This window comes from Procambarus clarkii, chromosome 15 (genome assembly GCF_040958095.1).
Source record: "Procambarus clarkii isolate CNS0578487 chromosome 15, FALCON_Pclarkii_2.0, whole genome shotgun sequence".
Lineage (NCBI taxonomy): Eukaryota > Metazoa > Arthropoda > Malacostraca > Decapoda > Cambaridae > Procambarus > Procambarus clarkii.
This window is the reverse complement of record NC_091164.1, coordinates 10278055-10299547: the sequence shown is the minus strand read 5'-3', so window position 1 is coordinate 10299547 and position 21493 is coordinate 10278055. Positions and strand designations below refer to the sequence as shown.

The following is a 21493-nucleotide window of genomic DNA, read 5'->3' as shown; positions in this document are numbered from 1 at the left end:
ACAGGGACAATATAATTAGTTCCAACATGAGTTTTTAGGCCGTTGTACGAAGCGGTGTACAGTTGTCAGTTAGGGGGTTGTAACCTACCCTTAGGCGGTTCCGTAAAAAAAAATAACACTAAAAAATGCAGCCTCTTAACCTAGCCAGAAACGTACAAACCCAAGCAACCCACCTAACATCTCGAGTCCGATGTATAGAAATCGTGAACATTTGTCAGCCGTTACTTTTCATAGTGGATCGCATTTGTAACGTTTAGGTCGCATTTTTTACGTTATGGAAACCATTAGTTGAGAGGAAGGGTTGTTGAGGATCATGTTAAAGCGGCACCGGCTTGTGTCCAGGAGTCAGAGTTGGCGGACTGGTCAACCAGGCTGTTAAACACCGCAGTTCGCACTCTGCCTTATGAATTATAGCCTGGAAATATGTAACTAATCGCGAGTGTTTATTGTGACTAGTGTTCAGCCTGAGGCGCCTGACAGCTGAGTGGACATCGCTTCAGATTCGTAGTCCTGAGGTTTCGGGTTCGATCCCCGGTGAAGATGGAAACAAAAATGGGCAGAGTTTCTTTCACCCAGATGCCCCTGTTACCTAGCAGTAAATAGGTACCTGGAAGTTAGGTAGCTGCAACGGGCTGCTTCCTGGGGGTGTGTAACAAAAAGGAGGCCTGGTCGAGGACCGGGCCGCGGGGACGCTAAGCCCCGAAATCATCTCAAGATAACCACATTGTTGTTATTACCCCTATTATATATTTTAAATAAAATTGTGAGGGTACCACTCTTGGTGCAAGTGTAAGGACCCATCGCCTCGGAGAAGAAAATAGAGAGTATTCAGAGAAGACCTGAGTTGCCTCGCTGCCAGGGGTGCCAGTTGCCTCGCTGCCAGGGGTGCCAGTTGCCTCGCTGCCAGGGATGCCAGTTGCCTCGTTGCCAGGGGTGCCAGTTGCCTCGCTGCCAGGGATGCCAGTTGCCTCGTTGCCAGGGATGCCAGTTGCCTCGCTGCCAGGGGTGCCAGTTGCCTCGTTGCCAGGGATGCCAGTTGCCTCGTTGCCAGGGATGCCAGTTGCCTCGCTGCCAGGGATGCCAGTTGCCTCGCTGCCAGGGATGCCAGTTGCCTCGTTGCCAGGGGTGCCAGTTGCCTCGCTGCCAGGGGTGCCAGTTGCCTCGCTGCCAGGGATGCCAGTTGCCTCGTTGCCAGGGGTGCCAGTTGCCTCGCTGCCAGGGGTGCCAGTTGCCTCGTTGCCAGGGATGCCAGTTGCCTCGCTGCCAGGGGTGCCAGTTGCCTCGTTGCCAGGGATGCCAGTTGCCTCGCTGCTAGGGATGCCAGTTGCCTCGTTGCCAGGGATGCCAGTTGCCTCGTTGCCAGGGGTGCCAGTTGCCTCGTTGCCAGGGATGCCAGTTGCCTCGCTGCCAGGGGTGCCAGTTGCCTCGCTGCCAGGGATGCCAGTTGCCTCGTTGCCAGGGATGCCAGTTGCCTCGTTGCCAGGGGTGCCAGTTGCCTCGCTGCCAGGGATGCCAGTTGCCTCGCTGCCAGGGGTGCCAGATGCCTCGCTGCCAGGGGTGCCAGTTGCCTCGCTGCCAGGGATGCCAGTTGCCTCGCTGCCAGGGGTGCCAGATGCCTCGCTGCCAGGGGTGCCAGTTGCCTCGCTGCCAGGGGTGCCAGTTGCCTCGCTGCCAGGGGTGCCAGTTGCCTCGCTGCCAGGGGTGCCAGTTGCCTCGCTGCCAGGGGTGCCAGTTGCCTCGCTGCCAGGGGTGCCAGATGCCTCGCTGCCAGGGATGCCAGATGCCTCGCTGCCAGGGGTGCCAGATGCCTCGCTGCCAGGGGTGCCAGATGCCTCGCTGCCAGGAATGCCAGATGCCTCGCTGCCAGGGGTGCCAGTTGCCTCGCTGCCAGGGGTGCCAGTTGCCTCGCTGCCAAGGGTGCCAGATGCCTCGCTGCCAGGGGTGCCAGATGCCTCGCTGCCAGGGGTGCCAGATGCCTCGCTGCCAGGGATGCCAGATGCCTCGCTGCCAGGGGTGCCAGTTGCCTCGCAAAATATAAATATTTATGCCGTGATTGGATTAATCAAACTGGGTTTATATTTCACATCATTGTATAATTGTGATTTTTGTTGCAATGTATCGCACTGTACAGTGTATAATGGTGTTGTATAGTAGGGCTGTTGCAGGAGGTGGCCGAGAGAGAGAGAGAGAGAGAGAGAGAGAGAGAGAGAGAGAGAGAGAGAGAGAGAGAGAGAGAGAGAGAGAGAGAGAGAGAGAGAGAGAGACAGAGACAGAGACAGAGACAGAGACAGGATGTGCTGTTGAAAGATATTTTAGAACGGACTGCAATGTGTGTGAGAGAGAGATGGGATGTGGCGGAACATGTTGGGCAGTGGCACGAGCAATAATACTGGGCGTATTGGAGATATATACACAACAACAACGTAGGTGTATGGCGCCGAGTATAGTGTCTCGGGGGGTGGGGGGGAGGGGGGGGATACATCATTGCCAGCGACGCCCGGGGCTGACGGAGCTTAAGTTCAATCAATGGAAATCCATTTAAGTTTAGCGGGCCGACCCAACCCGCCTTTAATGCTATTTTATGCCTAATAACTTGGAAGCCAGACATTGCAGCCACTTGGGGAAGGGGGGAGGGGTGGGGGAAGTGTCTCTACCAATAGTTGAGGCTCGTGCAGTTTGATAGAGAAATCGTTTATTAAAATACCAATTCTAATTTTGATCGCGAGAGAGAATTTGTGATCAGTGTCATTTGTGTTGACCAAAATATGGTACGAATGATAATACTCCGTGGACCATGGGTTCGAACCCTGTTATGCTGATAGCTCAGCTGAATGAGTAATTCGGCATGTTCCTGTTGCTGTTGTTGTTTAATTTTGATAATAACATTTTAGTACTAGAATGTGATCCGTAAATGTACAGGTGAAGTGAAGAGTATCCTAAATACTGTCTGTGCTGAGAGAGGAGGATGGATTCTCGCATCCTTTTATCCTTCCATCTATTTACCCACTCCTCCACCTCATCCATCTGGTCATCTATCACTACATATATATCCATATGTGATCCATTTATGCATCTCTATACACACGTGAACCACTCAACCAGTCAGCCATCTGCCCATACAGTTCATTACTATTCTTCTCTGTCCTGCGTGACAGTGAATACCAGCATTATCCTCACTTTAATAAGACTATCAAAATCCTCAGATTAGGCAAATTTGCAATTAATTTTGTCAATAAAGATGTTAATAATAATAATCTCCTTCCCTCCATCTCTGTTCCTTCTTCCTTCATCTGTAGATGACATTGTCCTCTACTGCTGCTCCTCTTGTGTCCAATTTTATCTTGCACAAATAGATAAAAAGTTAAGACATATAGAAACCTGAGAATTCTGCAAATTTTGAGACAAATCACCAGCGGCTGGTGAGTTATGGCTATCCTGGCCATTTTGACCCCTCAGGGGACGCGTTGGAAGCAGTTGCTGGCCCCAAATTGGTGGCAGTTGCCTAAAATAAAGTTTGTTCTTCCTTTTGGCATATTTCTCGGGGGATAAAGAGCTACATTTTGTTCGGGAAAATGATTTATCACTCCACTCACCTTATATATGTCTGAATCTTTGGGTATTATTATACTAAAAGGATTTTTTCTTGGCTTGGCTCAAGTCGGTGTTTCCCTTAAGCGTGTGCACCGTCCAGCTGATTTCTTTTAACCTCATATTCATTCCCTTACACTTAGTGGTATTAAGTAATAATAATAGCCATTTTTTTATCAAGTTTGTAGCCTGTTTGTCTTCTTGACAGCTGCTGTAATCTTCTTGCAGTATTTTGCCACCAAATATTGCCAATCCAGCTTTTACCTCCTTCACTATGACTCGCTGCTTCCTGTCAGTTAGGTACACTGTCACCCCTCATCAGTGCTCATGCGGCTACTGTCGCCAGTCTCCGTGGTGTAGTGGTAAGACACTCGCCTGGCGTTCCGCGAGCGCTTTGTCATGGGTTCGTATCCTAGCCGGGGAGGATTTACTGGGCGCAAATCCTTAACTGTAGCCTCTGTTTAACTCAACAGTAAAATGTGTACTTGGTTGTAACAACGATTCTTCGCGGCGGGGATCGTATTCCAGGGACCTGCCCGAAACGCTACGCGTACTAGTGGCTGTACAAGAATGTAACAACTCTATGTATGTATGTATGTATGTATGTATGTATGTATGTATGTATGTATGTATGTATGTAACGTGTTTCTAAAGTTCACATAGTGTTCATGTGGACCTGCCTAAAACGTCTGGATGGCTTAGAAGTATGATCTTCTCGTCAATTTGTTCTCCCTATCCTAAAGCTGTATTGGAGCTGTTTTACAATTATAAATCTGTATGGAAGTTTAAGTTTTCTTATCGTAATGTTTTCAAGTACTTTGCAAGTTGTGTTATCAGTAATACTACTCTGTACTTCAGTGCCTCGTAACTGCTCACTCTTGTGTACATCAGTAACATTGTTTCACAGCTCCAATGTAACTCCTCCTTTATAGTTTAGCATTAAAGTCATTTGGTAAAGGTGTACCGAGGGCCTGTGCGTAGCGGGCCCCACGGCCGAGTGGACAGCGCTCGGGATTCGTAATCCTGAGGTTCAGGGTTCGATCCCCGGCGGATGAGGAAACAAATGGGCAGAGTTTGTTTACCCTGATGCGTCTGTTCACATAGCAGTAAATAGGTACCTGGGAGTTAGACAGCTGCTACGGGCTGCTTCCTGGGGGTGTGTAACAAAAAGAAGGCCTGGTAGTGGACCGGGCCGCGGGGACGCTAAGCCCCGAAATCATCTCAAGATAACCTCAAAATAAGATAAGAAACATCAATAGTTTCCATAAGTACCTGTGGGCCCCTCGTTACCTCGTCCTACTGTTACCTCAATATTAGTCACTCATTTATCCTGGGTTTCTTATTATCAATGGGTTATCTTGAGATGATTTCGGGGCTTTTTAGTGTCCCCGCGGCCCGGTCCTCGACTAGGCCTCCACCCCCAGGAAGCAGCCCGTGACAGCTGACTAACACCCAGGTACCTATTTTACTGCTAGGTAACAGGGGCATAGGGTGAAAGAAACTCTGCCCATTGTTTCTCGTCGGCGCCTGGGATCGAACCCAGGACCACAGGATCACAAGTCCAGCGTGCTGTCCGCTCGGCCGACCGGCTCCCTACTGTTCTATGGGAACTGTTCCGTGTGATTTGTGAACACCCTCAATGTTATCTTAGATTTAGTTCTTCAGATGTGTGTTCTTCCCTCTTGTTTATACACTTTTCTTGATCTATTCTGTTCTCTTTATTGTTATTGTTTCATTAAAATGCAAACTAAGGAAGTATTTACAAAACAAACATTAATTATTTTTGGTTGGGGTTGATTTTTCAGATTGTTGTGGCTTTAAGGCCGATTTACGTGCCTTCTGCTGTCTTGGTCAGCACGGCCTGAGGGGTAAGTAGAACACTGGTTGTTTTGAAGGAAGTCCATTTATATATCTCCCACGTCTTGTGTTGCAATAGTCGTCTTCTGGTTAGCCATAAAGCTGGGACAAGTGGGAAACCTTGAGGACGTTTGGAGACGAGGAGTCACAATAATGTGGCTGAAATATGTTGACCAAACCACATACTAGAAAGTGAAGGGACGACGACGTTTCGGTCCGTCCTGGACCATTCTTCTCAAGTCGATTGAGAATGGTCCAGGACGGACCGAAACGTCGTCGTCGTCCCTTCACTTTCTAGTGTGTGGTTTGGTCAACTTGAGGACATTGGCTTATACATAACAGTAATGCCGCTCACATTTTCCGGGGTTGAAGACTGATGAATTAGTCAATCCTGCCAGAATAGGTGTTCTACCTTATCCAGAAATTAGTCAAAGGATGGAAAGTAATGTAACCCCGGGTAGGGTTTCCTCTCCTTATCTTATCTTTCCTTCTACTCCCCCTCTACCCGTATTCTTACTTTTTATTCTCTACAAGGGACTCCAAAACTTTTACCAAAGCCAACTCCACGCCACGTGGTCCTAAGACGATTGACCGACTTAGGATTCTACACCCAGTATGACGTGACCTAGGCTTTGAGCAAAACCCTAGAGTCGCCTCCGCCGCCACCACCAGACCAGTAACACAGAACAATGATCGAGGTCTGGATCGATCATGCTAATTAATCAACCTTGGGGCTTGATCCCCACTAGTAGTTTATAACCTCGGAAACTTGAGTGTGGAATTAATTAGACGGGGATGATGAATTCCGATTCGATGTTAGAATCGGCGCCCAATTCAACTCTGCCTCGTGTGGACCACGTGACCAGGACAAGTATACACATAAACACATGGAAATAATAAAAATGCAAATTCTTAACTAATTAATTTATTAAAAGAAAAAAACTAAAACAAAATCTAAATATGTTCACTCCCTGTCACTTTAACACTCCCTACTTGACCTGAATGGCAAATGAGAAGACTATCCCTACAATTAACAATAGCAACTATACCTTGGGCGACCAGCTCTAGATGTTGGGGGCTGGTCTTGGGAGAGAGAGGTAAGATGTTTGACCTCTCCCAGTTGATCTGGTGTCCACACTGATCTCTTCCTCGTCTGGTCTACCCCAGACTAGAGCATTGTATTGTTCCGCATCGCTTATCCAGTTACTTAGCAAGGTTTAAGTTATAACAATTAACCTCTGTTTGTACTGAATTGATCCAGACTGGTTGCATTATTTTACTGAAATTAAATTACACAAACATCTAACGGCAGAGCTGTTCCCGATCCCCAAAATGGTTAATTGAACTTTGAGAAATATTAGACATGTCAACCCTGATGACCTATGACCACCGGTCACTCCGCCTTACAACTTAGATCTGATTCGTGACGTCACTGATGGTGACTTAAACTCAATAATTAGAATACTCTTGATATTGTACCCAGTACTATTATACAATACAATTTTAATACAAAATAAATAAAGGCTAATTTCTCTAAATTACTGAATACTATAGGATGGTTCATTATACGAAGCTATGAACAAAGCGTCGATGTTATTTTCACCGCGAATTCCCCTGGGGTCAGGTCCCAGGTCACCACGCGGCTCAGCTTCCCATTCTCTTTTGTCGATAAACCACTCTGGATAATTCTTACAACCAGCCTAGTTTGTTACAGTAAGCCACCCAGAAAAGTGAATAGTTAAGGAACAAGTAAACTTTTTCTTCCCATAATATTTGTAACCTCAGCTGCTAAGAAGGTATGAAGTACGACTTTGTCCAGTAAAGTGTTTGAGTGGTTCCAGGCTACGTTCAGTAAGATTCACACTGATAATTCAGGGTCATTGAATAATCAAACTGAATTCCTCCAGAATGTTTACTTTATCACTGAACACTAAATTTATATCACTCATCCGTAGGCTTGTCCCAGTTGTTACATAAAGCAGTCCCAGTTATCACATGGTCTTTATTTTCTCAGCCACTGATGGTAATAGCCATCGGCTCCCGAAGGCAAATATTGATGCTGTTTTTAGTCAATGTCGGAAAATTCGACACCATTTAATAATAATATCATACAGACAGATAAGAGCTGTATTGTATGAACAAGTTAACTATAGAAAACGTAACTTGTAGTGGAATTACCGTCTATAGAAAACGGGATATCATCACCACATACTATTATAAATTCTCCACCTATTATGGTGGGAATTATTCTTAAATACATTAGTCTTTGGACTTTACCATCATAAAAACATCTCATATAAATTAACTTAATTATCAATATTAAAGTAGAGTAAATGTGACCCTTTTATCACTTTCTGTCATCTGGACAATGTAAGCCAGGCGTCAGTGAGGAAGGAGGGGCAGCCATTGTTTATATTGAGACCACAGAGGCTCACGGGAGCAAATTCGGCTCCTGTTAATTTACTTGGACGTAGTGTTATGGAAACCAAAGGTGTACCGTTATCAACACGCTGTCAACAAATCAAGTTAAGTGTTCTTCCGAAACCCATTTATCTCTCATTTGTGGCCATTAATGTCAGTGTATATAGGGTGATCCGGTTAGAGCACGATATAGCCTCATACTAAAGGTAATTAAGCCAGGTCTTCATTGTTCCATGTACAGTGTTCTCTGATATACCTGTCATATATAGGATTCTGGCTTTACAGCTAGCGCCCTTTTAACAGGTCAAGACGAGGAAACATGCTTTGTGCATCAGTTACCAGGGTGATGGAAGCTACCTCAAAGAGGGAAAATGTGGTGTCTACACCCTAGTTATACCTGGTGGACTAAGACCTGCTGTACTATAAGATAAGGAACCTCTTCAATGTGTGTAGTCTAATACTGTAGTTTGATTGGCTGCATATATATAAATTAAATTAATATAAACCTCCCCCTAATGTGTAGAGGATCGATTTGTGAGATTATGAGATTATTGCAGAAATACAGTCCACTTATCATTATACAAATTGCTATCGAAGTATATAAATTAACGTAAATATAAATTCATATAAATTAAATAAATATAAATCTCACAGGTCGGTTCCCACATTATTTGGTCATCTTCGAACCGGATGACGGATTATTTGATCCTTTGAACCCACATTTGGTCATCTTAGTACCGGATGAACCAGTTAACCAGTGGATTCATTAAATATACTAGTGCAGTGTGATTTATACAAAGCCAGCAGTCAAAGACGGCAGCGTAGCCTCGAGGGAGCTCAGGAGCCTCCCTCAGTTCAGATCAGCCTTAGTCAGCGGTTTCATGCACACCCACAGATATTTGGTGGCGTGTTATTCTGTGAAATGACAGCGCTAATATAGAAGCCAGCCAAATTAGTGGCTGGGGTCTTCGTGAGATTGTTCACTGATTTCGTGGTGTTAAATTTCGCGAGAGATTATCCACGAATTTTGTGGAGTTATTTCGCGAGGTCACTAATAATATTTAATACTTCTAGATAATATTAGAAGTTTTATAGAGGCTAATTAAGAGGCTATTATCAATAATTGTGTATATTATTTCTCCAAAATAGAGAATTATTTAATATATATTGCACTAGTGATCACAGTATAATATTTACTAATTGCCAACCCACAACAGGGTAGGATATTACCACTGACTAGTTGAACTATTATCGTTCATCCTAGTCCCATTATTACCATAGTCAGTTGTACTATATTGAACAACTTAACACCATTAATGAATGGTCCAGACCCTATTTTGGGTGTAATTTTTATCAACTCGAATTGAGTTGTATATATAATAATATACTTATGATCATTACAGCTTTGAGTGATTAATTAGTGTCTATTCCATCCTAGGGTGATATAGAAGAGCTAACCTAAAGGTACTTCCATGACACTGGTTTATCACTCAAATCATTAGTGTGTATGATTGTATATATAATGTGTATTAATTTTAAGTGCTAACCTCTAGTAGAGGTAGGATTACAGCCTAGCGATTGCAGAAATTTTATCCTAGGCTACCATCAGTACTTGCTCACAATTTATGAGCCAGTGGTGCCCAATTAACAAGTCACCATGACTAATCCACAGAAAGGAAAGCGTGCTTTAGTAGCAAGTAAACGCCAACTAACAAGAGATCTCAACCAATATGAACAGTTGCTATATGAGCCTGTAATTAATTGTCGTCGGTTGAAAATACCACTGTTACAGATTCAAACCCAATTGCATATATTGAAAGCAAATAGAAAATCTTACCAAAATCAAGTCCACGACGACGTAGTAGTTGAAGATGTGGAACCATTCCTGTCTGACCTTGCACAATATGAAGAAGAAACTCAAGGCAGGTTGGAACATTTACACAGGATAATTGAATCAGAACAAATAGCAAGTACATCAAATAAAGTAGATAATGTTATGGATGATCTGGATCTTTTTGAGAATAAATGTCAAGCCAGATTAGATCCTTTAATCAACAAGGATAAAGCTTCACCCAGTAAAGCTTCACCCACTACAGCTTCACCTAATATTATACCACCAGAAATTAAGCAGTTCTCAGACAATTTATTCACAGTCTCTGTGGATTCTGAAAACCCAATACCTGAAGCCACTAAGTTAACATGCCTCCAAACTAGAGGTGAAGCTGAACCAGTAGCAGAAAATGTAAATGAAAATAGCGACAGCACTAATTTCCCAGTCCAGCCTCCTAGGAATAATGCTGGCAATGAGAGAACTGTCATACATCTAGTACTACAATTGCTGGATTTACCTCAACCTGATCAGACTGCTGACTCATTACAATCCTTCAGCATGGAGTTTGAGTCACTACTAAGAACATTCAGTCTTAAGGTTGATATAACTACTAGTGAATGGATGACCAAAGTAGTCCTTCAACGAAAATTGTCCAGCGATATACTAGATGAATTATATGCACATCAACATAACACCATCCTGACAGTACAGGACATCACTGAAGGTTTACATTCCATCATAAACAAACGACGTGCAAATAAGAAAGTTAAAGCCTCTAGCAAGCCTTCAGAAATAGAAAATAATAGACAATTAAAGGGTAAAACAACTACCCCAAATAAACATCAGTCAATTACTCAAACATCAAGTTGCAGAAAATCTGACAATGCAGCAGAATCCTCCAAGCCTACTGTTACTAGTTCACCCAAACCGGTAACTTCCAAACGTGCAGTAGGCTGGGGGACATGTATGTTCTGCAAAAAGAAACATTCAACATACTGTTGTGCTAATTATCCAACCAGAGACACTCGTATTGAGCGACTCCAGGAATTAGGGAGATGTGCAAGGTGTCTCAAGTCACACAACATAGACTATTGTGATACCCAATTCAACACCTGCAACAGGTGTAGAAGAGGTAGGCACCATGCAGCGCTGTGCAAATATACGAAATTAACGTATTCAAGACCCAAGGTGGAAGATAGCATTCCCACCACAGTACAGTACTGCAAGGTGCAACAAACAAAGAGTGTCCAATCGGCAAAGTCTAAAGGTAATACAACTTTGCCTACTGCCCAAATTACCATCCTGAATAAGAGGGCCAAGGTCCATACCCGTGGGTTGTTTGACCAAGGATCCCAGAGAACATATGTCACTAAAAAGCTGGCAGATGAACTACAATTAAAGCCTGTAGCCCAGATGTCATTCAACATCTCAGGGTTTGTAACAGATGCAGGACCTCAAGTCTACCAGGTGGTACAACCATCAGTACGCTTAGGCAGGTACGTCTGTCGAGTACAAGCCATTGTGGTGGACAAAATACCAGTAGACCTACAAGTACAAGGTCTGAGAGCAACAGCCAAATTCCTGAGAAATAGAGGAATAAAATTGGCAGATAATATTAAGTCTGATCACCTCACTGACTTCGGTCTCCTTGTAGGGACAGACTATTGTCATCGATTCATCGGTAGCCCTACTAAATATCAGGGCATAACCATGTTAAACTCTGCAGGAGGTAAATTACTCTCAGGCCCAGTATCAAGCCTGAGGAGACCTATGCCTGCAGATAAACAATACCAGTAGAAATCTAAATTTGTCAGCTGATTATATTTCTCCAGTAGCATTATACTAAGGAGATTACAGCTGACTATAGTAACAGAGGTTGATGTTAGTATCATCATTTAAAGCTGAAGATGAGTTCATGAGGCCTCAGTGGCAAATCAGTGAACAGTAGCCTAAAACAGCTACAAGTCACTGCGACCAATGTCACTGAACCCACTGCAGTCTCAGAACCATACTTTACTTTAATGATGAGCTATTCAATCTTCTGAATCAATTAACTAAATTAAACCCCAATAAATCTGATGACTGATTTGATACATTTATTATTTAATCAAGATGTATTCCATGGGCCTCAGTGTTTATATATCAGTGACCAGTTACCTGAACAAACTTCAAGTTATATCTAATGTCACTGATCTCACTGCAGTTCCTGAATCATACTTGACTGTAGTACTTGATCACATCCAGTCTTCTGGGTTAAATAATAAGTAATTAGGCTTGAATATTAGCCTTTCAAGAGTTGACAGGGAAATGAAATTGCATTAGACTTCTAACCCCTGCAACTCTAGTACGGGACATCCGTCCTGTACGAACAGATGCACAAATGTGTGATTACTAACTACTAACATCAAATTAATCTAATAATTCGAAGGAGGAGTATCGGTGTTCGTCTGTTCTAAATAGGACTTCGACCCGTGAGCAGCCCCTGGGGAATTATGTCGGAAAATCCGACACCATTTAATAATAATATCATACAGACAGATAAGAGCTGTATTGTATAAACAAGTTAACCATAGAAAACGTAACTTGTAGTTGAATTACCGTCTATAGGAAACGGGATATCATCACCACATACTATTATAAATTCTCCACCTATTATGGTGGGAATTATTCTTAAATACATTAGTCTTTGGACTTTACCATCATAAAAACATCTCATATAAATTAACTTAATTATCAATATTAAAGTAGAGTAAATGTGACCCTTCTATCACTTTCTGTCATCTGGACAATGTAAGCCAGGCGTCAGTGAGGAAGGAGGGGCAGCCATTGTTTATATTGAGACCACAGAGGCTCACGGGAGCAAATTCGGCTCCTGTTAATTTACTTGGACGTAGTGTTATGGAAACCAAAGGTGTACCGTTATCAACTCGCTGTCAACAAATCAAGTTAAGTGTTCTTCCGAAACCCATTTATCTCTCATTTGTGGCCATTAATGTCAGTGTATATAGGGTGAGCCATTTAGAGCACGATATAGCCTCATACTAAAGGTAATTAAGCCAGGTCTTCATTGTTCCATGTACAGTGTTCTCTGATATACCTGTCATATATAGGATTCTGGCTTTACAGCTAGCGCCCTTTTAACAGGTCAAGACGAGGAAGCATGCTTTGTGCATCAGTTACCAGGGTGATGGAAGCTACCTCAAAGAGGGAAAATGTGGTGTCTACACCCTAGTTATACCTGGTGGACTAAGACCTGCTGTACTATAAGATAAGGAACCTCTCCAATGTGTGTAGTCTAATACTGTAGTTTGATTGGCTGCATATATATAAATTAAATTAATATAAACCCCCCCTAATGTGTAGAGGATCGATTTGTGAGATTATGAGATTATTGCAGAAATACAGTCCACTTATCATTATACAAATTGCTATCGAAGTATATAAATTAACGTAAATATAAATTCATATAAATTAAATAAATATAAATCTCACAGGTCGGTTCCCACAGTCAATAAATTTAGACGTTTCCTCTGATGTCGACGTAAAGGTCCGAGAACAATCATCGGCTGTTACTTCCTGCACGTCTCTCGCCTACACAACTGTCTTCCCGCCAAACACACCGAAACTACGACGTTGGTACAACGTTCGAACAAGTTTTAACACCTCCTAACCAGTTATAACAACCAATATAGCAAGTTGTAACAACGTTCTAATACGTCATAAACACGTTAAGCCAAGATGTAACAACTTTATTACAAGTTGTAACAAGCGGAAAATAGAGATAGTTTCGGTTTGTGTTTCAAGGGAATTCTCGCCTAATACTTCGCATTTTTTACGAACTCGACCAATTCGTCAAAATACGTTTTTGTAAAAAAAAAAAAATAACATCGGTCACGCTATGTTAGGTGGGTTGTTTGGGCTCGAATGTTTCTGGTTAATCAAAACAGTTGTAATTTTTTTGGTCGACGAGGGTCACAAATTGCTGTGTGGTATGAGGTCACTCTTCTGACCCAAGTGTGGAATATACAGGTGTTCTCTTCTCTTGGGATGAGTCTTGTGATCCGGTTGGGTCACAAAGACTCGCCACCTCCTGTTTAACTTCTTTTTGGCGACGCGCCAAGATTTGAATACATACCCAAAAGTTAACGATCTACATGTTTTTTTTTCAGTGCCAATCTCTCTGGACCAGAGAAATTCTTAATCCGTCAGTCGCATGTTTAGCATTCGGTAGATTTGCAGGCGATGAGTCACAATAACGTGGCTAAAGTATGTTGACCAGACCACACACTAGAAGGTGAAGGGACGACGACGTTTCGGTCCGTCCTGGACCATTCTCAAGTCGATGGAACAAATCGACTTGAGAATGGTCCAGGACGGACCGAAACGTCGTCGTCCATTCACCGTCTAGTGTGTGGTCTGGTCAACATTCGGTAGATTATTGAAGAAAACATTCCACAACAATGTGCCAAGAACATTTCCGTGTGATATGTTGAGTGATCTTAAGACTCTGTCCCATTAAAATCTACTTGAGAATCTTCTTAATTTAAAATCAGAGTTTAAAATCTACTTAAAAGCCACACATCACGACCAGTTGTCTGATACCGACACTGAAAGACAGAAGAGTAGGGGTAGACATGATCACTACCTACAAAATTCTCAGAGGAATTGACAGTAGATAAGGATAAACTTTTTAACACGGATGAGACGCAAACAAGGGGACATAGGTGGAGACTTGAGTACCCAAATGAGCCACAGGGACGTTAGTAGGAACTTTTTCAGTGTCAGAGTAGTTAACAGGTAGAATGCATTAGGCAGTGATGTGGTGGAGGCTGACTCCATACACAGTTTCAAATGTAGATATGATAGAGCCCAGTAGGCTCAGGAACCTGTACACCAGTTGATTGACAGTTGAGAGGCGGGACCAAAGAGCCAGAGCTCAACCTCCCGCAAGCACAAACTGGTGAGTACACACACCGCGTCGACCTGCGCATCATCAGCTGCCCCTTCTAGTCATATGTGTAAAAGAGAACGTCTCTGTCCACAGTTGGAGGACAGACGCTTGAGGCTAGTCTCATTAAACCTTTGCATACTTACAAATGTTTCTTATGGCGAGTGTCATCGGCCTCTACACCCCTTCAGAGTCGGTGCTTCCCAGAGTCTGTAGAGTTTAGCATCCATTAATATACTAGTGTAATCAAATATTGACATGCAAAACGCATATTCAGATAAATTTGAATGGAGTACCTTATTGGTTAGTGATGGGATACGGGGAAGGTATTTGGACAGGGTGAGGGAGGGGGGTAATAGTGGGAGGGAGGTGTATGTGGGGGGTGGGAGAGATGGAATGGGTGGTTGTTGGGGAGATGGGGGGGAAGATGTGTACTGGGAGAGTGTATGTAGGGAAGATGGGGAGGGTGAGGGAAGGAGATAGTGCGGAGATCCTTACAGTAATGAAGGTAGCAAGCACTCAAGATGGTTACAGGGAAGAGGAGAGACGGGCAGGACGTGTAGAAGACGACAGCGGTGTTGGTGAGACCTGGACAGAGACAAAGACAGACGTGAGAGACAGCGGCAGACAGACAAAATCACACGAACAAATAAGAGACCGGGTCGACCTGGCTATTGTCGGTTATACTGTCTCCCTCTTTCTCTCTCTCTGTCTCCCTCTGGTCTGCCTCTGTCGTGCACACGTGAACACTAGAACGTCCGATCACAAGCCTCGCTCATCTCATTGTTCAGCAGAGGCCAAAGACCCTTTTCCACGTCTGCTCTTGTCTTTTTGTCTCCTCTCTCATCCTCCTATTTACCCCTCCCTTTACCCCTTCCTTCTCCTCCTTCTCCTCCAAGTCTTCCCTGTATGATGCTGCTGCTTCTTAACCACAAATGTCACTCTCTCCTCCACCATCACTGTCGTCACCATCCCCCACCATGCCTCCATCAGCAGTCATCACCTTCACCACCACTACTACTATTTTGTCTCCCATACACCTCCACCCCTCTGCCCCCACTCAGGAGGCACTTGTCCTCCTCTCCCACTCACATGATATTTTTCCTCTCTATTGTCCCTTCCTCCATTCCTCTAGCTATTTCTCCCCCTCCTTCATACGTGTCTTCTGGCCCTACTCTTCCTCCGTCCTTCCTGGTCACCATCTCTGGTCCTTCTCTCTGTCTCTCCTTCCCTGACCCTTCTCTCTGTCTCTCTCTCCCTCCCCTGGCCCTTCTCTCTGTCTCTCTCTCCCTCCCTGACCCTTCTCTCTCTGTCTTTCTCCCTCCCTGGCCCTTCTCTCTGTCTCTCTCTCCCTCCCCTGGCCCTTCTCTCTGTCTCTCCCTCCCTGGCCCTTCTTTCTCTGTCTCTCTCTCCCACCCTGCCCTTCTCCCTGTCTCTCTCCCTCCCTGCCCTTCTCTCTGTATCTCCCTCCCTGCCCTTCTCTGCCTCTCCCTCCTTGCCCTTCTCTCTCTGTATCTCCCTCCCTGGCCCTTCTCTCTGTCTCTCCCTCCCTGGTCCTTCTCTCTGTCTCTCCCTCCCTGGTCCTTCTCTCTGTTTCTCCCTCCCTGGCCCTTCTCTCTGTCTCTCCCTCCCTGGCCCTTCTCTCTGTCTCTCCCTCCCTGGCCCTTCTCTGTCTCTCTCCCTCCCTGGCCCTTCTCTCTGTGTGTCTCCCTCCCTGGTCCTTCTCTCTGGCTCTCCCTCCCTGGTCCTTCTCTCTGTCTCTCCCTCCCTGGCCCTTCTCTCTATTTCTCCCTACCTGGCCCTTCTCTCTGTCTCTCTCCCTCCCTGGCCCTTCTCTCTGTCTCTCTCCCTCCCTGGCCCTTCTCTCTGTCTCTCTCCCTCCCTGGCCCTTCTCTCTGTCTCTCCCTCCCTGGTCCTTCTCTCTGTCTGTCCCTCCCTGGTCCTTCTCTCTGTCTCTCCCTCCCTGGCCCTTCTCTCTGTCTCTCTCCCTCCCTGGCCCTTCTCTCTGTCTCTCTCCCTCCCTGGCCCTTCTCTCTGTCTCTCTCCCTCCCTGGTCCTTCTCTCTGTCTCTCCCTCCCCTGGCCCTTCTCTCTGTCTCTCTCCCTCCCTGGCCCTTCTCTCTGTCTCTCTCCCTCCCTGGTCCTTCTCTCTGTCTCTCTCCCTCCCTGGTCCTTCTCTCTGTCTCTCCCTCCCCTGGTCCTTCTCTCTGTCTCTCTCCCTCCCTGGTCCTTCTCTCTGTCTCTCCCTCCCTGGCCCTTCTCTCTCTGTCTCTCCCTGGTCCTTCTCTCTGTCTCTCCCTGGCCCTTCTCTCTGTCTCTCCCTCCACCTTCCCCTCCCTCCACCTCATTCCCTCCCTCCACCTTCCCCTCCCTCCACCTCATTCCCTCCCTCCACCTTCCCCTCCCTCCTCCTTCCCTCCCAGTACCTCCAAAGCTGAGGCGGCCCCTTAAGATTGTGTTCACCTGAGGCAAACTGTCTTCCTCCCCGTTGTGGGTACCAGCGTGTGTTCCTTCCTCAGTCTCTAGTTTTACCTGAGGCACCTACCTGTCCTCTCCCTGTTCGGTACCCACCTGTACCTCCAATTTGTCTCCCCCGCCTCCCCACCACCTCCACCAACGCTGTTGCTTCCCAACAGGGCGCTTATCTTCCTCTTCCCTTCTCTTTTGTGTCCCCATATTCCTCCTGCCGCCTCTTCCTGCAAGTTCAGCACCCGCTCCAGTCTCCTGAGGGCGCAGCGAGCCAGACTCTGGGGGCGCGAAGCTGCTGCTAGCAGCAGCTCCACGGAGACGACAGTCAGTGTGCGTGTGGCCGCGGCGGAGAAAGGTCGCCTGCTGCTCGCCTCCGTTGAGACAGAGAGAGAGAGAGACTGGTTGCTGTGAGCACTTGTGGTGTGTGTGTATCTGTAGTGTCTCTCGGCACCTGCCAACTCTCGCAGTGTTTGTTGGAGGGGCTCTCTTGCCGCCTGGCGAGGTATAGTGCACCCCGACCACCAGGAATTGTTATGTTGTAAGTGATTGTATATGATAGTGAACCTTTTTCAAAGCGTTCTGTTAAGTGAACCTTTAAATGTGCGTGTATCGTCGGATTGCAATCGATGCTTTGTGAAACGGACGTGTGTTTAGCATGTGCCACAAACACTATCTGCCCTCGTAAATGAACGTTGAAAGTGGTGCATTAACGGAATAAATAATCCAAGTAATCGCTCGCGGGATCTTCTATTCACGCCCCGTCGGTCTCCTATCAATACCCTGGCGCTGTAAGTGTCGACATTATCCCAGGGTGGGCGTCCAGGTCACCACACCAGGTGAGTGCCCCTACCACAGTGTTGGCATGTCGGCAACGGCATTTATTATCACAGGTGCATGCAGGAGGCCTGGTCGGGGACCGGGCCGCGGGGGACATTCAGCCCCGAAATCATCGCACGGTAAGGTATAGGAGCAGCCGATTGCTTGACTTAGCGGGATCTTATGGCTCTTAACACACAGTTCAGCTCAAGTTTTATTCTTCTAATTTTGCCTGGAATGCGACCCTGAAATAGGTTTACAGTTAGTCACCAATTACTGTTGGATGAGCAGGGGGACGAGCAGTTCAGTGCGTGTGCCCTACCCAGGGTTCGAACCCGACTATTTTGCAGCCAGGATGTCTTGGGAGAGCCGATCTAGGGAGACTGAGGGTCATATTGAACTTTTTAGACTTGAAGGCAGATTTAACGTCTTGGGGCGACGGACACCGTTCCTGGCGCCTGTTGTTTGTACTGCTTCCTTGCTTGAGTATTTAATTGCTACTGTCACTTATATAGCTACTTGAACACTCGCGGTTACTTTGATTTAATGATATTGGTAGTGTTTGCTGCCACTTCACTGCTCCGCCTTTTGTGAAGTAGTTACTGATGCAGCTGGTGCAGGTGTAGGGGTGTGGTCGTCTAATCATCCACAAGCCTCTTAGGGAAAGTTTGTTTCCTGTATATCAAAATGGTATACATCGTTTGCTTAGGAGGTATACGAGCCTAGGTTAGGCTCGGTTGGGTTAGGTTAGGCTATACTGGGGTAAGGTTAGCTGGGTATTAAAATCCGTTGACGAGCTGTGTGTATACATGTGACTTGTAACCTAGGTGGTGCAGGTGACTGTGTGGGGTGTGTGTGTGTGTGTATACATGTGACTTGTAACCTAGGTGGTGCAGGTGACTGTGTGTGGTGTGTGTGTGTGTGTATACATGTGACTTGTAACCTAGGTGGTGCAGGTGACTGTGTGGGGTGTGGTGTTGTGTGTGTGTATACATGTGACTGGTAACCTAGGTGGTGCAGGTGACCATGTGTGTGTGTGTGTGTATACATGTGACTGGTAACCTAGGTGGTGCAGGTGACTGTGTGGGGTGTGTGTATACATGTGACTGGTAACCTAGGTGGTGCAGGTGACTGTGTGGGGTGTGTGTATACATGTGACTGGTAACCTAGGTGGTGCAGGTGACTGTGTGGGGTGTGTGTATACATGTGACTGGTAACCTAGGTGGTGCAGGTGACTGTGTGGGGTGTGGTGTTGTGTGTGTGTATACATGTGACTGGTAACCTAGGTGGTGCAGGTGACCATGTGTGTGTGTGTGTGTATACATGTGACTGGTAACCTAGGTGGTGCAGGTGACTGTGTGGGGTGTGTGTATACATGTGACTGGTAACCTAGGTGGTGCAGGTGACTGTGTGGGGTGTGTGTATACATGTGACTGGTAACCTAGGTGGTGCAGGTGACTGTGTGGGGTGTGTGTATACATGTGACTGGTAACCTAGGTGCTGAAGGTGACCCATGTGTGTGTGTGTATACATGTGACTGGTAACCTAGGTGGTGGAGGTGACTGTGTGGGGTGTGGCGGGCGGCTCAACACGCCGAGGTTGTGGAGAGTGAAGGAAGTTTTCCTCGTCAGCATTTGCTTTGCTTAGTGATCCAAAATTACATTTATTATTGCTCGCCAGTTTTACTGTTTTATTTACGTTGTGCATTTTAATTTTTGTTTCGTGTCGTTTAGCTCGTTAATTTGTTAGTGTTTATGTTTATTTAACTTGGAAGTTATTCCTTATTTGATTTGATTTATTTGTTTTGAATTTATTTCTATAGTTTATTTCTGCAATTTATATAGTTTCCTATGATTGTGTAATATATATATATATATATATATTATATATATATATATATATATATATATATATATATATATATATATATATATATATATATATATATATATATATATATAAATACCCTAAAAGGGGTACCACCTCTGGTGCAAGTGTAGAGACCCATAGCCTCGGAGAAGAAAATAAAGAGTACTCAGAGAATACCTTGTGGATCCTCACTGAATACTTTGATATTTTCTTCTCCTACCACCACCTATTCTTTTAGTATGTGTGTGTATATGTCTAACTATATTTTAAAAGTTCATTTTAAATATAAACATATTTATACATATAAATATATATTTATATATATAAATATATATACAAATATATATTTATATATATATAAACTGAAAACTCCACACCCCAGAAGGATTCGAACTCAGACAGCTAGAAACACTATGCACCCTGGCGTACCTGGTACCTTAACCACTAGACTACACTGACTGTACAAAAAATCTTGGTAGTCGTGAGACTATTTATCCGTTGTGTGTGTCTTGACATTATAAAAAAATGGTAAATAGTCTCACGACTACCAACTTTTTGTACAGTCAGTGTGGTATAGTGGTTAAGGTACCAGGTACGGCAAGGTGCATAGTGCTCCTGGCTGTCTGAGTTCGAATCCTTCTGGGGTGTGGAGTTTTCAGTTTATATAAATATAAATATATATTTGTATATATATTTATATATATAAATATGTTTATATATTTAAAATGAACTTTTAAAATATAGTTAGACATAAAATAAAATATAGTTCAGGCTTGTTCGCATATATATATATATATATATATATATATATATATATATATATATATATATATATATATATATATATATATATATATATATATATATATAATTTTATTCTATAGTATAATTCTGAAATTGTATTCATATAATTTAGTATTGAGATGGAAACTTTTTCTCTTGCCATATTATTCACTGTTGCTGAGAGCAGTATTATTAAGGATTAAAAATGGCCTTTCCGTCGCATTAAATGATGAGCGGGCGGGTGGCCGCGTACCGGAGACGGCGTCAACCAGGTGAAGGGGTTGTGGAGTGCTCTTAGTCACGCAATTAGCAGCTCCGACGCCTCTGGTGGGATTGAATTGCTCACTTGACCTGCAGGCTGCTTCTGCTGGGTGGGGGGAGGGGGGTGGGGGAAGAGTCCAGCAGGCTTCTGCTGGGCGAGGGAGAGTCCAGCAGGCTTCTGCTGGGCGAGGGAGAGTCCAGCAGGCTTCTGCTGGGTGGGGGAGAGAGGGGTGTTGTGGAGAGTCCAGCAGGCTTCTGCTGGGCGAGGGAGAGTCCAGCAGGCTTCTGCTGGGTGGGGGAGAGTCCAGCAGGCTTCTGCTGGGTGGGGGGAGAGGGAGGTGTTTTGGAGAGTTCAGCAGACTTCTGCTGGGTGTGGGAGAGTCCAGCAGGTTTCTGCTGGGTGGGGGAGAGGGAGGTTGCACACAAAAGGCGTTCAGAATGAATTACTGTAAAAATAGAACGATGGATCTTCAATTTCCTAACAGAACCCAGTGTGTAATAGTCAACAAAGTAAAACTCGAATCATCCACCGTGAAAAAGCTGAGCTCCCCCTCCCCCTCCCCAGGGTACTGTGGGGGGAAAGAGTACTCCAGTACTTATTTTTGTTATTCTTATATCGAAAATAGACAAGGTCACCAACTATAGTACCGT

General features: G+C 44.9%; 2 protein-coding genes across 14 annotated transcripts in view; one reads left to right on the top strand and one right to left on the bottom strand.

The window, feature by feature from the left end:
- Positions 1 to 21493, top strand: part of LOC123761441 (band 4.1-like protein 4) — an 817171-nt gene that overhangs the window by 204194 nt on the left and 591484 nt on the right. For 12 of the 13 annotated variants that reach the window (XR_011228615.1, XM_069324962.1, XM_069324963.1 and 9 more), the window contains exon 1: positions 17453 to 17949. The gene's annotated coding sequence lies outside the window, so the exon portion shown is untranslated. Of the gene's footprint in view, positions 1 to 5393; positions 5457 to 17452; positions 17950 to 21493 lie in introns of those variants that run through there. The other variant, XM_069324958.1, reaches the window with a different exon arrangement.
- LOC123750785 (uncharacterized) overlaps positions 1 to 21493 on the bottom strand; it is a 55079-nt gene that overhangs the window by 3841 nt on the left and 29745 nt on the right. The window contains exons 3-4 of the mRNA XM_069324955.1: positions 20928 to 21320; positions 840 to 2004 (exon numbers count right to left, since the gene is read on the bottom strand). Of these exons, the coding sequence (XP_069181056.1) occupies positions 840 to 2004; positions 20928 to 21320 (1558 nt within the window). The remainder of the gene's footprint in view (positions 1 to 839; positions 2005 to 20927; positions 21321 to 21493) is intronic.